A 16,561-nucleotide genomic window follows, 5' to 3' on the forward strand; every position below is an offset into this window, starting at 1 on the left:
AACGTCTTTTTTTTTTTTCTTTGTCCCTCAGCTGTCTCCTATTAACCTTGTTCATAGCTCACACTGTCTCCCCTTTAAGATCCTCCTCCTCTCCTCTTCTCTCGCCACACTCTCTCTTCGCTCCCTCTTTCATTCTCTATTCCTGGCATCGCATTCTCTTCACACCCTTTCATCCCCACTTTTCTTGCACTTCGCCTCCCCTCCTCCGCTCTCATCCTCCATCACTTTGGCATTCCCAGCCTGTCTCTCGTCTCCTCCTTTCATCCTTCCGTCCTCCCAGCATACTTCCTCTCCTTCTTCCTCTCTGATTCATTTCCCTCTTCACTGATGGACGGTGGGAAATGTCAGCGTGACCAGGCAGAGGATCAGAGAGGACTGTGTTAATATGGCAGGGCTGTCACAGTGCCATCAGCAATAATGTGTGTGTCTGTGCGTGCACATCATGTGGGTGTTAAAAGACATAATGATAGGTGACAGTACTTAGGATGCCGACATCTGACTACTTAAGGATGTTGAGGAGGGCAGTTTGTGTGTGCATGTGTTTTGTTTGTTCATGTGCATTTGGTGATGCTTGTATGTCACCTGCAGGCAGAAGAACTACTGTAAAGTAGAGCAGCAGTGACATAAGGCTTCTGTTCTTACTCTCCTCCCCTCCAACCCTCTTTCTCTCCCTCAGTCTCTCCCCTATTCTTCTCACTCTTACCCTTGAACTGTCTTCTATTCACTAATTCCCTTAGTTCTTGTCCCCCTCCGCCTCCAATCTCTCTGTCTTGTGTTTTAATGTGACTGATGCACTCAAAATGTGTCTCGATTACTTTTTTTTTTTTTTTTTTTTTTTTAATGCTGCCTTGTCTCATCATTTCCAAAAGTCTGTTTGTGTAGATGAACATGCACACACTGACTTTTCTTTCTCCCCGTCTGCTGTTCTAATGACACAGAGTCTGAGCCTTTGGGCTGGGCTTTGGGGACTATCACTAAGAATGAGGTTGTGCAAGTCTCTGTATGTCTTGTGTGTAATATTCATTTCCCCGTGGCTGTAGGAAGTCTCATAAGGCTGGCCCTGTCTCTCATCTGAGCTCTGGCAGGAGTTGACCCGTGGTGGCTCTCCTCTTATTGCCTCCAAATGACAGGCAACAGGCCCGGCTCAGTTTGCCCCCACATTTTTGTGTGGACGTAATAGATATGTGTGTGTGTATGAATTTGCACATAAACGAAATGAGGAGTAAGTTATCGTCAATCCCACGCTGTAATGACCTCTGACATGCCGCTTGGTCCTTATACTACAATCAAGACTAGTAATCAAGGTATTCAATAACCTTTTCTCCTCTTTTCTCCTCCTCTGCTACATCATTTTTAGAACCACAGTCAGGCTCCCACTCCCAAACCTAATCTGTATTAATCTGACTTGTTTAAGTAGGCTGACAAAGGAGTGTAGCGTGATCTTTACATAATGCTCTAGACATTTGAAACATTACAGGCCAGGTGCTTGACAATAAAGCAGTAATTTGATGCCCGTGTGTGTGTGTGTGTGTGTGTGTGTGTGTGTGTGTGTGTGCGCGCATGCTCGCCGTGTGTCGACTTGCATAGCTATGCTCGTGCATGAGTCTTCAAGCAAAATGAAATTTAAAAAAAACAACAACTTGTCCATCTTTTCAGCCCAATAAGGCTTGCTGCTGATCCCACGGGCTGTTTAGTGGTTGTCCAGAGGTTCCTCTGGCTACAAGGGGGTTGTTTTGTGGTTGTAAATTGGGCTGGTCCTGGGAGAGCTGGTGTTATTCTAGGAAAGGCTTCCACTTTCCCACTCGGTTCTTCACTCATTCCTGCCTCTTCTCTTTCTCTGTATTGATATCTCAGGTCTCCCTTGAGAAGAGAAGGTGTGGTGTTTATTGCTCGTCAAACGAGAAAGACAGCGTTGCCCTTTCCTCTTATCTCTTGCGTACGGGTTTCGTTTGTGTGTGGGTGCCTTTTTTTTTGTGTGTGTGTGTGTGTGTGTTCTGCCAGTGCAGCAGATCATATTAGTTTCAACACAACAGCTTGAGCTCAGCACAAACTAGTGGAACTAGTTTTTCAAGTAATTGTTTGTCTTTAGGGGAAATTGTGTTTTGCTCATTCTATGTGTGCGTGTGTCTGTAGCTTCCCGGTAAACACACTGCGAGCGCACACACTCTTATGGAAATGTAGGCCTGGCTGCAGACATTTGAAGTTGTGTATCCGCCGGTAATCCACTCTTACTTAAAACAGGTGCCATCTTGCTGACATACACTAATGCGCGCTTACTCATACAAGTAATTACATTTTTCACAGAAACCTGGATTACACACACAGAGACGGACACACACACACTTGCACAGATTGTCGTTCTAAAGCTCCTTCGCTCGTTCTGTTTCTCACACACCCACTGACAAAACGCACTAAGAAAAGCATATTTATTTTGACTCTTTGCTGTTACACAGGAATGTGTCGGCACAGAAAATGGCAGGCTATAGAAAAGCATAACCCATCCACATGATTTATGACCTATGGGTAAAAAAGAACTGGCTTTCCTCCTCCTCGTTTTTTTTTTTTTTTTCCTTTTTTCTCTCTTCCCCAACACACAACTCCCCCCCCCCCCCCCCCCCCCCCCACCACCACCACCACCACCACCACCACCACCAATCTGTCCACGCACGCACTGTCATGGAGAGGTACCAGACTCTTGGCCTACTTGCCTGAGTTCAGTAATGCTGTCCTGTGTATCACACACACTTCCATAGTGTCCTCATTTATCTTTGCTTTGTACCAAGACCGTTCCTTTTCTTTGCTTTCTCCTGTAGTTTGTGTTTAAAGGGAAACATTGAGATTAATGCGTTTTTTTTTTTGGTTTTTTTTTTGTCTCTGTCTTTGTTTTGTTCAGGAGCTTCAGGTCAGCGTGTAAAAGTAGACCAAGAGGTGACATCGTATCCTGGCCAGACAGTCAACCTGCGCTGTGCCTTCGCTGATCCCACTGGGGTACAGCTTTCAATGGTAAGATATACAATCCCATGATGCATCTGTGTTTCCCTTTGGTTAGTATTTGATTACCTCTTTGCACCACTATACTCTCTCTCAACTGCAAACTAGATTTGTTGTGTGAAATTCAAATAAAAATGTCTGTGTCATCCCAAAACTGGAGCTCATTATGCTGATTTGACACAATACAATTTAGTGAAATTGGGACTGCAGTTACAATTTGCTTTTACACTTGAAGCCAGCAGGTATCCGACTTGAAGTGGATTTGATATTTAACTCAAATTATGACAATTTTCCTGTAAATAAAGTAGTCATTTACTCACTGATTTGATTCTGCGGGTCCGTAAAACTGTGTCTGAGGTGTAAAAAGCAATTCACTTCAATAAAATTAACCAAGAAAAATCTGAATATGGCTCTATGTGCCTTGTTTATTTGCCACATTGCACCTTAATCTAACAAATCATGGCTCACAGAAATAATCCAGAGGCCAGCAATAGGTTTTTGTCACATTTAGGCTTAATGTTTTATTACTCCAAACAAACAATGCTAAGCTACATTTTGCTTTAGGGGATTGAATATGGTAATGGGTGCATTTCTTAGCTGCATTTCAATGAAGCTGGAAGTGCACAGCTCTGCATGGTTCTGCTAAGAACAGTCGAGAGAGTACTTCTCCTGAAAAACTCGCATCCATATTCATACCTGCTCCCCACTTAATTGTGATGCCGTGTACGCAACCCTGTGGAGTTTACATTAAAACGTGGATATCTTAAAATGCTGTCGCGGTGTCGCTTATCAATGCCATGATGAATGAGGTCTGCTGTTTTTCATTGTCTCTCTATGCTTCCCGTCCACTGACCCTCTCTGTGTGTGCCATCATAGGTCACATGGATGTACGTGCCAGAGCCAACCCAAGACCCAGTCAACATAGCTGTGTTTCTCCCCGGGAATGAGCCCAGCTATCCTAACTCACCTGTGAAAGGCAGAGTCAGCTTCGTGCCCAGTCCTCCAAAGGTGGACAGCCCTTCTATCCAGATTACTGATGTTAGGATGACTGATGAGGGGAAGTACGCCTGCGAATTTGCTACCTACCCTGGTGGAAATGTCCGTGGCACCACCCAGCTGGTCATGCTAGGTAGGTCACTAATGTACTCTACGCACTAAGCTTAAGAAAAGATGTGATGAATCAAGGAAAAAGCCTCGGTGCTTAATGGCAGAGAGGCATGAATGCTTTATCTCCAAGAAGCTGAACCTCTGAACCACTTAAAAAATTGGACATGTGGTTTGTGAAGCAAACAGATCTGCTAGAATTTAATAAGAAAGAGGGATTTTTCCCATCTCATGCTTTCATCTTTACTTTTAAGACTTCATGAATAACATCCAGTTGGAATTTCAGGTAATTTCTTGAAGAATGCCAATTTTATTTAAAATTATAAAAAAAGGATGGTGTTTGATGTGCCAGAAGATGATTATTGTTATTGCAATTATAATTTTACCTATCCAAGTGTCCAGGTACAGTTTGGTCTCTAATTTTCTTGTACTGTAGTTTTGCCTGTGTACACCACCACAGTACATTTTAATCGAATAACCAACATGCTGTTAAAGTGCAGACTTTCACCTCCAACCACCTCTAATAAAACTAGTAAGAGTAACAGACATTTTTAAAACTTCAGCAGAAGTGGTCAAATCACATCTCTGGTACATTGTTAACAAGAATGGGTTCACTGGCCAGCTCCGAAAATGAAAAGGGCCCTAAGACCTTAAACACAACACGACATTTCACCAAGAACATTCTAAAGCCGGTTGGTATATCATTGTCAAAGTCTTTTTTTTTTTTTTCTTTTTGTGCTGTGAAGCGCAAAAATCTCTTTATAAATGAAAATACTGAGTTTACAGAAATGGGCAAACCACCAAATCACTTTAGAACAAGAAGAACAGATTAGACTTGGTCAGAAAAAGAGCCAACACAGACCTGAAAAGATTATTTGTGAGAATAAAACCAAGATGAAGTTGTGCTAAAATGATAGGAAGAGAAAAGTGCAGAGGAGGAGAGAAACAACTTGTGATCTGATACCATATTATCTGTTCAACATAGTGGAGACAATATTATGGCAGAAACTGTGAAGAGTACGGGGCTATACTCTCTGCTCATATTCATCCAAACGCTGTAAAACTGATCAGACAGCGCTTCACAATCCAAATGGATAATGCCCCAAAGCGTACTGTAAAAGCAACCTAAGAGTTTCTCAAGGCAAAGAAATGGGATTTTCTTCAATAGCTAAGTCAGTCACCTGAGCTCACCCAACAGAGCAGCTTTTTAGTTAAGTATAAAACTCTAATGAGAGCTAGACCTGGGGCAGTCATTGACTACGAAAGATTTTCATCATATTATGAAGCAATCCCCATGTTTAAAATGAAGTCCTATTATTTATTTTTTCATCCTCTGAAAATGGAGGCTGGGCATAACAGTGTCTTTAGTTCATAAACAGTCATTGCAATACTTTTGTGAAACCCCTTGAATTAAAGCTGAAAGTCTGCACTTCAATCACATCTTGATTGTTTGATTTTTTTTTTTTTAAACCCTCTCTGTGGTGCACGGAGGCAAAACTACAAAAATGATTTCTTTATCCAAGATTTTTTTTTTTTTTGCATTTTTTTTTAATCTTTAGTTAAATTTCTTGCACTACTGAACCTAAAAAGCTTCTAGCGTGAACACGAGTGTTAAACATCTGCAACACCAGCACTACTCTACTCTGGGATTGACTTCCTGAAACCCTACAAACTCATTTTAAGAGATCCTGAACCCTGTGTGTTGTGCATCACGCTGAGTCGTGGCTTTTACAGCTCTATTTGTCAAGGGGTAACTTCCCAGCTTGTTGCATTCGTTGCTGTTTGCCAACATGCACTCCTGGGTTCAAAGCCATTGCAGCTTTTTGTCTCCCAAGGACTTGAATGTTTCCTGTTAAATGTATTACACGAGGATACCACTCAACAACAAGCATTTTTCAAACCTTCCCCCAGCGGCTTTTCGTCAGGTGCACAGTAACCCAGCACCATTTCCTCTGAAAGATTTGAAGCTTGAGGTTTTTTCACAGACTTTCACACCATGAATTAATTGAGTAGTCAAGCCATTTATAAAAAGAGGAATTGCCCAACTGTGTTCCACTGTCAGTTAAATTGGCTTTTCCAACCAAAAACCTACTTTCATGTTTTGCCAAAGTTTCTAGAGACTCATTGTGTCTTTGCAAGGCAAATTAAAGCCAGTGTGTTGTTCTTTTCCTTAAATTTGTCACTCATCTGTTTGTAGGGAACCCATGCATATAGGGCTGTTCAATATAACGATATATATCGGGTGACGATATAAAAACGTCTATGTTTCATTTTACGCTATCGTTTGTTTCGTGGTGTCGCAAAATAAACTCTTTATGGCAATATTTTTTCATCGTTTGGATGGTCACTGTAGTGGCTATATTAATTTCTTAAAGTTCTCTCTTTCTCTTATATTTTATATAACCACACTACAGACGGACAAGCACCTGTTTTTATGCGTTTTGGTTAGCAAGAACGACGGTAACACCATCGCGTGTCCGCTTGTTTATGTTCCACATAAACCTTTCACAATAAAGCTCAAGATCCTGTTGAGACTTTTCAAAATAAACTGAATCACGTGACAGAGCATATTATTTACGGATGAGAAGTAAAAAAGAGCCGCCAGGTGCTAATAAATAAACATTAGACTCAAACGTTAGAACAGGCTGTTCCCCGCAGCACGCTGTGTAATAAATACTCACAAAGAAAACTGCGGCCGTTACAACTTATGTCTAAAAATGTATCGTTTCATACATCGGTTAAAACACTCGACTCCAGCTACATGACGCGCAGCTGGAAACACTTCCCACAAGTCGAGATTCACAGAATTTACAGAAAATATTACATTTTTGTGATTTATATCGTTATCAGGACGATAGAATTCTTATATCGGGATATGAGATTTTGGTCATATCGCACAGCCCTACATGCATATGTAACTTGCAAACTGTATCAATGCAAAGGATCTTCCCTCTTACTCTGTCTGCTTTCCTCCAGCTCAAACCTTCCCCCAAAGGTAGTATATAGGTTAAAAGCATATGCAGCTGGGCTTAATTGCTATTATAAGTGGTATTGTCAGATCAATTGTGTTTTTGTTAATGCAATGGAACTATTGGTCTAACCTTGGCCCAGCACCAGTGCCTCTGCCCTGCTCCCCTCTCTCCAAAGCATCATGCCCCCATGCTTCCCCCTAGGCAGTATATTGATCTAGCTACTTGTCATGCCTGCTGTCTGCTCCTGTCCTGCCTGCTTTCCTCTGATCCCACACTAGTATCAGAGAGGGCAATTAAGAAGAGGGTAGAGAAGATGGAGGTGAGGATAACTCGGATCATGTAGTGTTGTAGAAATTGTATATGGAAATGCATTTGGCCAGTCAGGGAAATTGTGCATCAGTGGTGTGTGATAGGAATAGAGAGGGGACAGATGGATTTAAGGTTTGGAGGGAGAGTGACAGTAGATTTAGGGTTTGGATGTGTTTGCACTGGTGCTTGTAATTGTTTATCAATGTTAACTCTTGGGAGCAAAAGATTGAGTGTACACACTCCAAAAAACTCAAGCTATCAATAACCAAAAAAAAGGAATAAAATGGGGAAAAGATTACTTAAAGTAAACAAAATGATCTGTCAGCAGAAGAGTTTCAATTCGACAATTTCTAAAACGAGCTTTTAGAAAAGCCACATTTCTAGTCTTAAAAAAAACTTTTATCTCAAAACTAGTGTGAGCAGACTAAAAGTAAACACATTTACCTTAATACAAATAAAAGATCTTAATGTCTTCTCAGTAGGGAGGAATTTGTGCTTAAATTTAGAATTCATTCTTATTGCACGACTACTAGAGCAAAATTCAATGTTCTTATGACAGTAAGTCATAAAAAGAAAGTCTATTATTTGACTTGAAGTGAATTCAGAATTTAGTCTTGCAGCCTAAGGAAAGAAACGGGAAACAAATGTGTCTGTATCACTTGCCAGATGGAAAGCAGGGTGAACAGGCTGTGGCTGGGGTACGTGTTCTCATTTAGTATGCTTTGGGCTCGACACAGATACCTTACCTCACTGTTATCACTGATGCTTGGAGGATCGGTGCTGGTGATGCTTTCTATTTCTCCCCTGTGAGACTCAACAAAAAGGCTATACAGCAAGACATTTATATGGAAAAGTGGGATAAATTGTTTAAAAGAAGTAAACCTGACTTAGATTAATGTAGTAGTAGTAGTACTATTAGAAATGAGATTGGCTTCCTTGATGAAAGGAATTGATCTCAGTACGGTTCTGAGCAGTGAATCAATCTTGATGTATATCATGAGATAGCTTTTGTTTTTAACAATGACGAGAGAATTGCTCTTAATGTGGCTATATGTTAACATGACTTGTAATCAGTGCGGGAACCCATTGCACTCATGGTGTCACAGCTTTGTTATAAAAGCTTGGAGATTAAGAAAGCAAAAGGGAAACTTATCTGTAAGCATAATGGAAAAACCATAAAACAGTAAAGTATGATAGAACATCCATCCATCCATTTTCAGTGCACTTCAGGGTGATGGGGGGTGGTCTGGAGCATTTTCCAGATGTAGTAGGGCAAGGTATGGCATGGGCTGGTCGCCAGAACGTTTGCATTTTAGAAAATATCCATAAGCGCTACTACAAATCTAACTTCCTTATATGCCCACATGCATGATGGGCCACATGCAACTTAAAAAAAAAACGCAAATGGAAACATGCACAAGCTACAAAACACAATGGAATTTGAATAAAAACATAGAACGTGATGGAATAGCTGCAGAAGTAACATGCTAACAGTAAACCGCTAATAGCAAATATATGTACAGTATTAAATGACTCGGTTTAATTAAAACATGTTATCTTCCATCCTTTTGTCCGTCACATCACTGATGAATACTTCACTTCTTTTCAGGGTGTCTCAGAAAAATCCTTTGCATGTTTTGATTTATGTCACTTCTGCAGTTGGTCCGTCATGAACCCCCCCGCCCCCGAAACACTTGCTTTGTTTTGTGAGATTTTTTTTTTATTTTTATTTTTTATAATTTTGTTTACTTTTGCATCATTTCTGGTGTTTTCTTAAGCTGCAGTCTGTTTGACCCTTTAGGGCCATTTTACACATGTTCACAAAACAAAGGAGTTCTGCCCATACCTGTATTATGGACAAAACAAATGATAAATAAGCAACATAGTTATTTATTGTGTTTGTCTGCAGGTATACATGATTCTGTGGTAGAGAATTGACAACAACAGGCAATTCCATGTGGTCATGTCGATTTTAAATGTGTGAAGAGTTGAAAATGACATTCTCGTAGCTCTAATTTCATGTATTGAGTTACTCAGAGCTGGTAAAATTTCTCAAACAAGTTATACATTTAGAAACTAATTTACTTTTTTCAAGCTTTTTGGAAAGTGCACTGACAACTCCTCCGTGGTAAGAATACATATCCTGTCATAAAATAAACATAATAGCTATTTGATCCTACTTCAATGTTTACTGTGCAGAGAGAGGCTGAGCAGGGCAACAGAGGACGCATGCAGATCGGGTTTTAGATTTGCTTTTGCCCGGCTGGTGTCTCAGATTGTTTATAAATAATGTGCACAATATCTTTTCCCTCAGCTGTGTTATTTCCATTTTATCTATCTCTACATCCTTTAATCTTCTCTCTGCCACTCTGTGTCTCCCCCTGTCTCCACTCTCCACCCTTGCGTCATGTCGTTCATCCATGCATCAGCTAAACCCGAGAACTCGGCCTCCCCTGTAACAGTAGTTGCTGGCACTAAGCCAGTCACTGTGGCAAGCTGTACGTCAGCAAATGGCCAACCCGCTGCCGAGATCTCCTGGGTGACTACAGCCAATGGCAATTACACAACGAAGCAGCAGCCGGGGACTGACAACACGTTGACGGTGATCAGCGAGTACATCATGGTCCCAACGCCAAACGACAACGGGAAAGAAATTACCTGTGTCGTATCACACAGGACCCTGGTGAAACCAGAGAGCTTCAGGATGAATTTAGCAGTTCAGTGTAAGACCTCTCACAAGTGCACATACATCCATCAGCAATTATTCTAACCCGATTAATTAAGCTCATTGTATTGGGTTTTTCTTTATTTTTAAATTAATTAATTAAATTTCCTCCTCCCATTCATTCTTTCTTCCCCCAGTTGCTCCCCAGGTAACCATAGAAGGTTATGACAACAACTGGTACATCGGCCGCACAAATGTGGCGCTCACCTGCAAGGCTAATGCAAACCCCCCTCCAACCACTATCCAGTGGAAGTCGTGAGTATTGGCACATCCTTAAATCTATATTGTCTTATCTCTTTGTCCGTCTCTCCCATTTTTCTTTAGTCACATTTTCCCTTTCTTACCCTTCATCACCAGCTTCACAGTCCTCACAGAGCTATAATCAGCGCTTTTATTATTGCAACTACAGAACTGTGCTCTGATTATGGAGATAGTTGAATAATTTGTCATAATGGACTCTGTGACTTGAGATTTAACCCTTGCATAATGAGAAACACAGTGTGCGTCTGTCTCCATTTTCTGTATTATCAGCTATTAACATAACTGTGACAAAATCTGGAAAAAAAAAAGAAAAAAGTCTGGAAGTTTAAAATGGAAGGGATGAGATTTTGGGATTGGATCCAGCAATACTGATTTCCCTGCTGTCCTCATTGTATCTCCAGCAGTGTGTTATAATGGATTGCCTTTTGGGGAAGGGTGGCAAACTGATTGGTTTTGCGCTGCTGATCAAGATTAGCTTAATATGACGAAACAGTACAACGCAGCACGTTTCTGTAAATGTCCGACTCTCTGTCCCCAGTGTCAAATGTCCTATTTGTCTTTTCCTGCTCTCTTCTTTCTCATACCGATATATGCTTTTGTCCCTCTAGGACGACAGGAGAGTTTCCATCTACAGTGCATGTCAGTGAAAATATACTCAAGGTAGAGAATGTGGACGAGTCTGTCAACACCACTTTTGTCTGTGAGGTCAACAACCAAATCGGGACGACCAAAGAACAGTTTGGGATCCTGGTCAGAGGTGAGTTTAAGTGTCACAGATCAGCGCAGCATGCTAAAATTAGGCACCTGCTTAAGTGGCCTTTACAATTTCAGTTAGATAACATTTTAAATATCACATTTCAGCATCGTGTGATGTTTCTCAGCGGAAACAATCTCATTTGTGCACTTCCCTGTGACATAATGAATTAACATTATGATTGTTCCTGTCGCTGCAAATCAACCCTTCTGTGGCTCTAAATGGATTAAAACCAATACGAAGGGTAATTTGCGCAACTTGCAAAAGCCCCAGCACGCTGATAAATTGTACACAGTAAAGGCATCAATAAAGCAGTGAACATTTCATAAGTAAAGTGAAAAAGCCCACTCTTGGGACTCACTTGGGTCTCATTCATCATGTAAACATTTCCCTTAGCTTGTATATAAAAACATTTATATCTGAACCGATGAACTGGAACAAAGTGCACTTTCATCACACAGGCTACACATTTCCTGGTGTCCTCTGCTCTCATGTCTTCCCTAGGGATGCACCTTACATGCACCTCACATGTCACATATTCACACACACAAACGGACACATTTTCTGTGCTGAGGACTAACTTGGGTGTTTAGTGCAGGGCTAAGGGGTCCAGCTGCTCAGTCCATGGTGTGTGTGTGTGTGTGTGTGTGTGTGTGTGTGTGTGTGTGTGTGTGTGTGTGTGTTGGAGGGAATCTGAGCGATCAGAGCTTGCATGTGCATGCTTTTCATGTGTTTTTTTCTTTTTTTTCTTTCTTGTTGTTGTTCTTCAACGTCATAAAACCCTTCCCCTCTCTGCTTTTAAGAGTGCGTGTTAGTTTTTTGTGTATCTCTGCATGCGCTTAATATAAACTCTATTATCAAAGTTTCCATGCTTTATCAATACCCAAGGTCTGTCAGCTGCTTAGTACATCTTTTGGCATTTGCAAATCTTTTTTTTTCCTGAAGGTTTTTCATGGTAGTTCAATATTGTGAGAGCTGCACACGAACTAGACGGTTCCCATAGATATTTTCACTTCTTTTTCTTATTCTTTTTTTCTTTGTCGCCATTAAAAACCACTGCTTCTCAGCCATACTCTGTGCCATCAGTAACAACAGGAAACACTAACGCAAAGCAAGCAACACATAAAGTGACACATTTGACTCAAAATGATACGGCTCACTTTGTAATATAGTGGATTTTAGAATAGTCTGCAGTATGGCTGCAGTGATGCATGAACTAAAATACTTTGGGTGTGTGTGGGTACATGTTTGCAGGTTGTGAAATGCATGCATGTATTCAGGTGTAAGCACTTGGAGAGAACCTTCCAGAGCAGGTCATACAGTCCAATCGCTGCTGTTTGAGAGTTTTAGCCACCCCTTTCAACAGTGTTCACTTCTGTGTTTCACCTCATACAAAATACATCCTCCTTCACTCTTCAGCCTGCACTTAGCCGGAAGTGATTTTCTGCTGACATCGGGGTAAACCTTTTCCATGATGGGCGGAGAGTGACTACATCTTAAGAGCCACCCAGCTCCTCCATGGCCTCATTTCTACATTTTTTTTCTTTTTCTAGTCCTCTTGCTCCGTCTCTCCCGATTTCATTTTTGTTTCTCTCTCACTCCCCCCTACATCTTTCGTCAAGTCCCTTGGCTCCTTATGGTGCCACAGCATGCGTCACCACCACTCCTCTGGGGCCATTCTGTACTGCTGCATACAGTAGGTAGTGTAAATGGCTTCTGTAGCACAAAAGGATGTCACCATCTCCTGCTGTGTATTACAAGACACAAGCAAGTGAGATACAAAGATCCAGTGAGCAGAGGGAGAAAGAGGCTGCTGCTTTTAGACTACAAAGATGGGGAACATGCCACACCAAGATAAATCAGTGCCAGCATGCAATCCTCAGTCAAAGAAGCAGAGAGTAAGGGCACGAGGAATGGAGAGAGAAAGCGATGCTGACAGCATTTAAAACTCTCATGGGAATCATGTGCTACTGCATCCTATCTCCACCCCTGTTGGCCTCCGCTATCTCTCAGCGTAGCGTGTGTTTCTGTCCGTCTCCAAGCCTCTCAGAGCGGATCAGTCACCCTTTGCTGCTTCAGCTCCTGGCTGCTTCTCTTCTCAATTCCACCATCCGTTCCTCTCCTGCTCTGTCTTTTATCCTACATTTTCACTCCTCCCCCATTCTTCATCCCACTTCCCTCTTTCTCTTCTTTCATTTTCTTTCGGGTCTGCTTGTTCCTTACCCGCGTTGAACTTCCCACAGTTGGTCTTATTCTCTTGCTACCGACCACCTCCTCCTTCCATCCTACTCTTCTCTTACTCATTGGCACAGAAGGAGGATAAGACGCGAGCTAAAATTGCCAACACTTAATAGGTGACTAAACCAACAAGCGAGTGTCAAAGGAAAAGAAGTTTCTAGATAGCAAAAAGGGAGAGAAGTGCACATAAAGAAAGACGGTCGGTACTATTAAAGAGAAATTAAGGAGTCTAAGAAAGATGTGTAATGCCTTCAGATGGGATTGCAGTTCAGACCTGTGGATGCTAATGTGAACGTGTGTAGACAAACGGGGCTAAGAGGGGCCGACAGGCGTGAAATGGCCAGCACCTGCTACATAGCAGGTCCCCCCACTCCCCTTTACCCCACAGCTGCATGACACACACAAATTTACACACTAGTGTGTCTGTGTGCTTACTCGCGCCTTCTGCCCTCGGTCTTGTCCTGTGCACATGGAGGCAGCAAGAGGGATGGATGTCCTCTCTTCTCCTTGCCTCTCCTCCTCTCATCTTCGATCCTGCTGCTTAGTCACACAGGCACGCAAACACATCCTAGCCTTCACTCTTCTTGCATTTCTTTCGATTTATCTCGCCGATGCCATCTATTTCACTGCAGTCTGCTCTTTCATTGCATCTCTCATCCACTCAGTTAGCATATGCTCTCTCCTCATCCTCCTTATCTCTCTCAGGTTGTCTTTCAGCCTCCGCAAGTCTGCCGCTGATCTTCTTGCTCAGAAAAGAGACTCCTGCCCCCAGCATTTTCCCTCTCTCCATCTCATGCTTGTGCTATCTTTCTCTCTAAGCTTAACTCTTAAATACCAGTAGCTCTTCCTTAATCACAGCTTAGTAGTCTCCATCCCTCCCTCCATCCCTCCGTTCTGGGCTCCTCTCAGGGGGGGTTCTTGTGTGGCTAACCCAGATTCCATCCATTTTTTTTCTTGGTTTTTTCCCTCATCATTCCTTAAAGGGGTGGCTCAGCTGAACCTCAAAAAAGTTAAATGCTCTAGATTGAATCCCCCACATGGTCTGAAGGGCTCTTCAGTTAAACGGAAAAGAGATTTCCTCCCAATTCGGTGCGTTTTTCCCATTTTCAGACTCATCCAAGGAGACAGTTCAAGGGCAAGGGGCTTGGCTATTTTCCTCCGTGGGGTAGAGTGTGTGAGTGTGTCTGTGTGTGTACGCCTGTATCTGTCTGCGTCTGTCGTTGTGTGTCTCCGGCCATGCGAAAACAGCCAGAGAACAGGTTTGATGGAGCCAAGTCTCCCTCCAGCCTGCAACTGGCCCCCTTCCCACCCCTAATTAGCACACACAAACACACATTTCTGGAGACACACACTCGCACAGACACACTCAGCTGTGTTCAATAACTTAGCATACTGACAGAGAATACTACTAAGGGATGCTCTAGGTGCAGCCCAGCACAACATCCGAGCAGTGATGACCATGGAGCACGTGTGTATGTATGTGAATGAGACCATGCATGTTTTTTGGAAGGCTGCAGCAAACGTTACTTCTGCTCCATCTCTCTCATTACTTGCGGTCACTTGGAGCGTACAGTTGTGTTGGACATGACTTCATAAGGACCATGCTGTTTTTTTGGCTTCCACAGTATGTTGTGTGTCTCTGTGTATGTGATTTTTTTTTTTTTTTTTTTTTTTTTTTTTTTTTTTTTTTTTGGGGGGGGGTGTCATACTGCATGTTTGGTTTTCTCCCCACATTATCTACACAGCATGCATATTGCAGTTTTTCATCTGGTTCATTCGTCAGCATGTGTTTGAGATGTCCTCTCGTTACTCACTCAAATTCCACTGGTGCTTTGTTAGGTTGTGACTGAGTCTGCACTTGGAGTCTGCGATGGCTCCTTTACATCTCTTTTTGTGAATCTTTTAAATGTTGTCTCCAGAAGGGTAGAATAAAACATGATGTATTATCCACAAAAGGATTTACCAGCGCAGACTTTGAAAAAAATACTCTTAAGAACTGACTTGAGTTACGCATTAAATATAATTAGATGAGTAGAATTCAGAGAGAATTTGCATTTGATTTTCAGCGTAATTCCCTTTGATGTGACAGCAGTGTGTGGCAGCATCGGGCCCAAACTTGGCACTGAGATTTTCACCACGTAGCATGTGGTGGAGCTCCACAGAGTCGGCGGTGATAATGCATTTCTTGTGTTCCTGTTACAAGTGGACACCGAGGGCTAGCTCTCACTCTCATGTGTGTGTGAAGGGGAATGTTTAGCACAGCTTGGGGGGGGGGGGGGGGGAGAGGAGAATCTGTGTGCAAGGGGAAAGTAGTGTGAGAAGATGTACGAAAGAAAAGAAAAATGTACCCGCATTATTAATTCTTTCCCTAGGCATGTGTTGAAAGTGAAGCACAGAGGAGGAGAGCACAGAGAAGTAACACATGACAGAAATACAAACGCAAATTGGACAGGGAAAATGGATTTGGAGGGCTGAAGGAGTGTGTGCAGGAGACAGCTAGTGAAGTGGAGGCAGAGATGGAGAAAATGGTAGCAGAACTGAGGAGAGGAAGAAAAGAGTGAAGCACAGGTGTAGACAGCAGTAGACTACCATTCTCTCTTTTGACACGAATCAGTGTTACACGAGTAATACTGTCAGCTCTCTGTACAGTTAACAAGAGAGGCCGGCTTCTGTTGGATTTCAAATGGAACCGACAATAAGAATCGAGCTGATTTGCTACTTTCGAATTTAGGCAGGGATTTCAACGGCAGCGTCTACCGGTTAATCCTCTGCCGCGGCTGGTGAAAGTGCAGAGTGTGGAAAGGAAAGCAAGAGCGGCAAGAGAGGATGTTCGGCTTAACCGAGGGCTCTTGATCACTTTCTGCCAGAGTCTGAAATTAAAAATACATTTTCTCACCACAATTTATTTGGTTTTATTCTGCAGTTAATGCGCTCAAACCTGAGTGGAGCGGTAGCACTTTGGAGTGACAGATAACAAACAGCCTATATTCCATTACATCATGTTTCAACAAAGCGCATTGTTGTAGAAAGAGCAACATGAAAGCCTTTAATTTCATTCTGAGGCATCACGACGTAATGAGTATAATAAATAAAAAATCGGAGACATGAACGTGAATGCTTTGAACCCTGTAAAAGTAGGAATAATGTATATTAAGACATCATTTTCCGTTCCTACTTCAAGCAGGCTTACTTTTATATCTTCCAAGA

General features: G+C 42.2%; 1 protein-coding gene across 2 annotated transcripts in view; it reads left to right on the forward strand.

Annotated features, from left to right (window-relative positions):
• Window positions 1-16,561, forward strand: part of LOC146377951 (nectin-2) — an 85,479-nt gene that overhangs the window by 27,509 nt on the left and 41,409 nt on the right. For both annotated transcript variants that reach the window (XM_084943482.1, XM_084943481.1), the window contains exons 2-6: window positions 2,894-3,003; window positions 3,868-4,120; window positions 9,806-10,099; window positions 10,239-10,356; window positions 10,971-11,119. In XM_084943482.1, the coding sequence (XP_084799608.1) occupies window positions 2,894-3,003; window positions 3,868-4,120; window positions 9,806-10,099; window positions 10,239-10,356; window positions 10,971-11,119 (924 nt within the window). The remainder of the gene's footprint in view (window positions 1-2,893; window positions 3,004-3,867; window positions 4,121-9,805; window positions 10,100-10,238; window positions 10,357-10,970; window positions 11,120-16,561) is intronic.

Source organism: Perissodus microlepis, chromosome 11, assembly GCF_051167445.1.
Source record: "Perissodus microlepis isolate ML-2025 ecotype Zambia chromosome 11, ASM5116744v1, whole genome shotgun sequence".
Taxonomy (NCBI): domain Eukaryota; kingdom Metazoa; phylum Chordata; class Actinopteri; order Cichliformes; family Cichlidae; genus Perissodus; species Perissodus microlepis.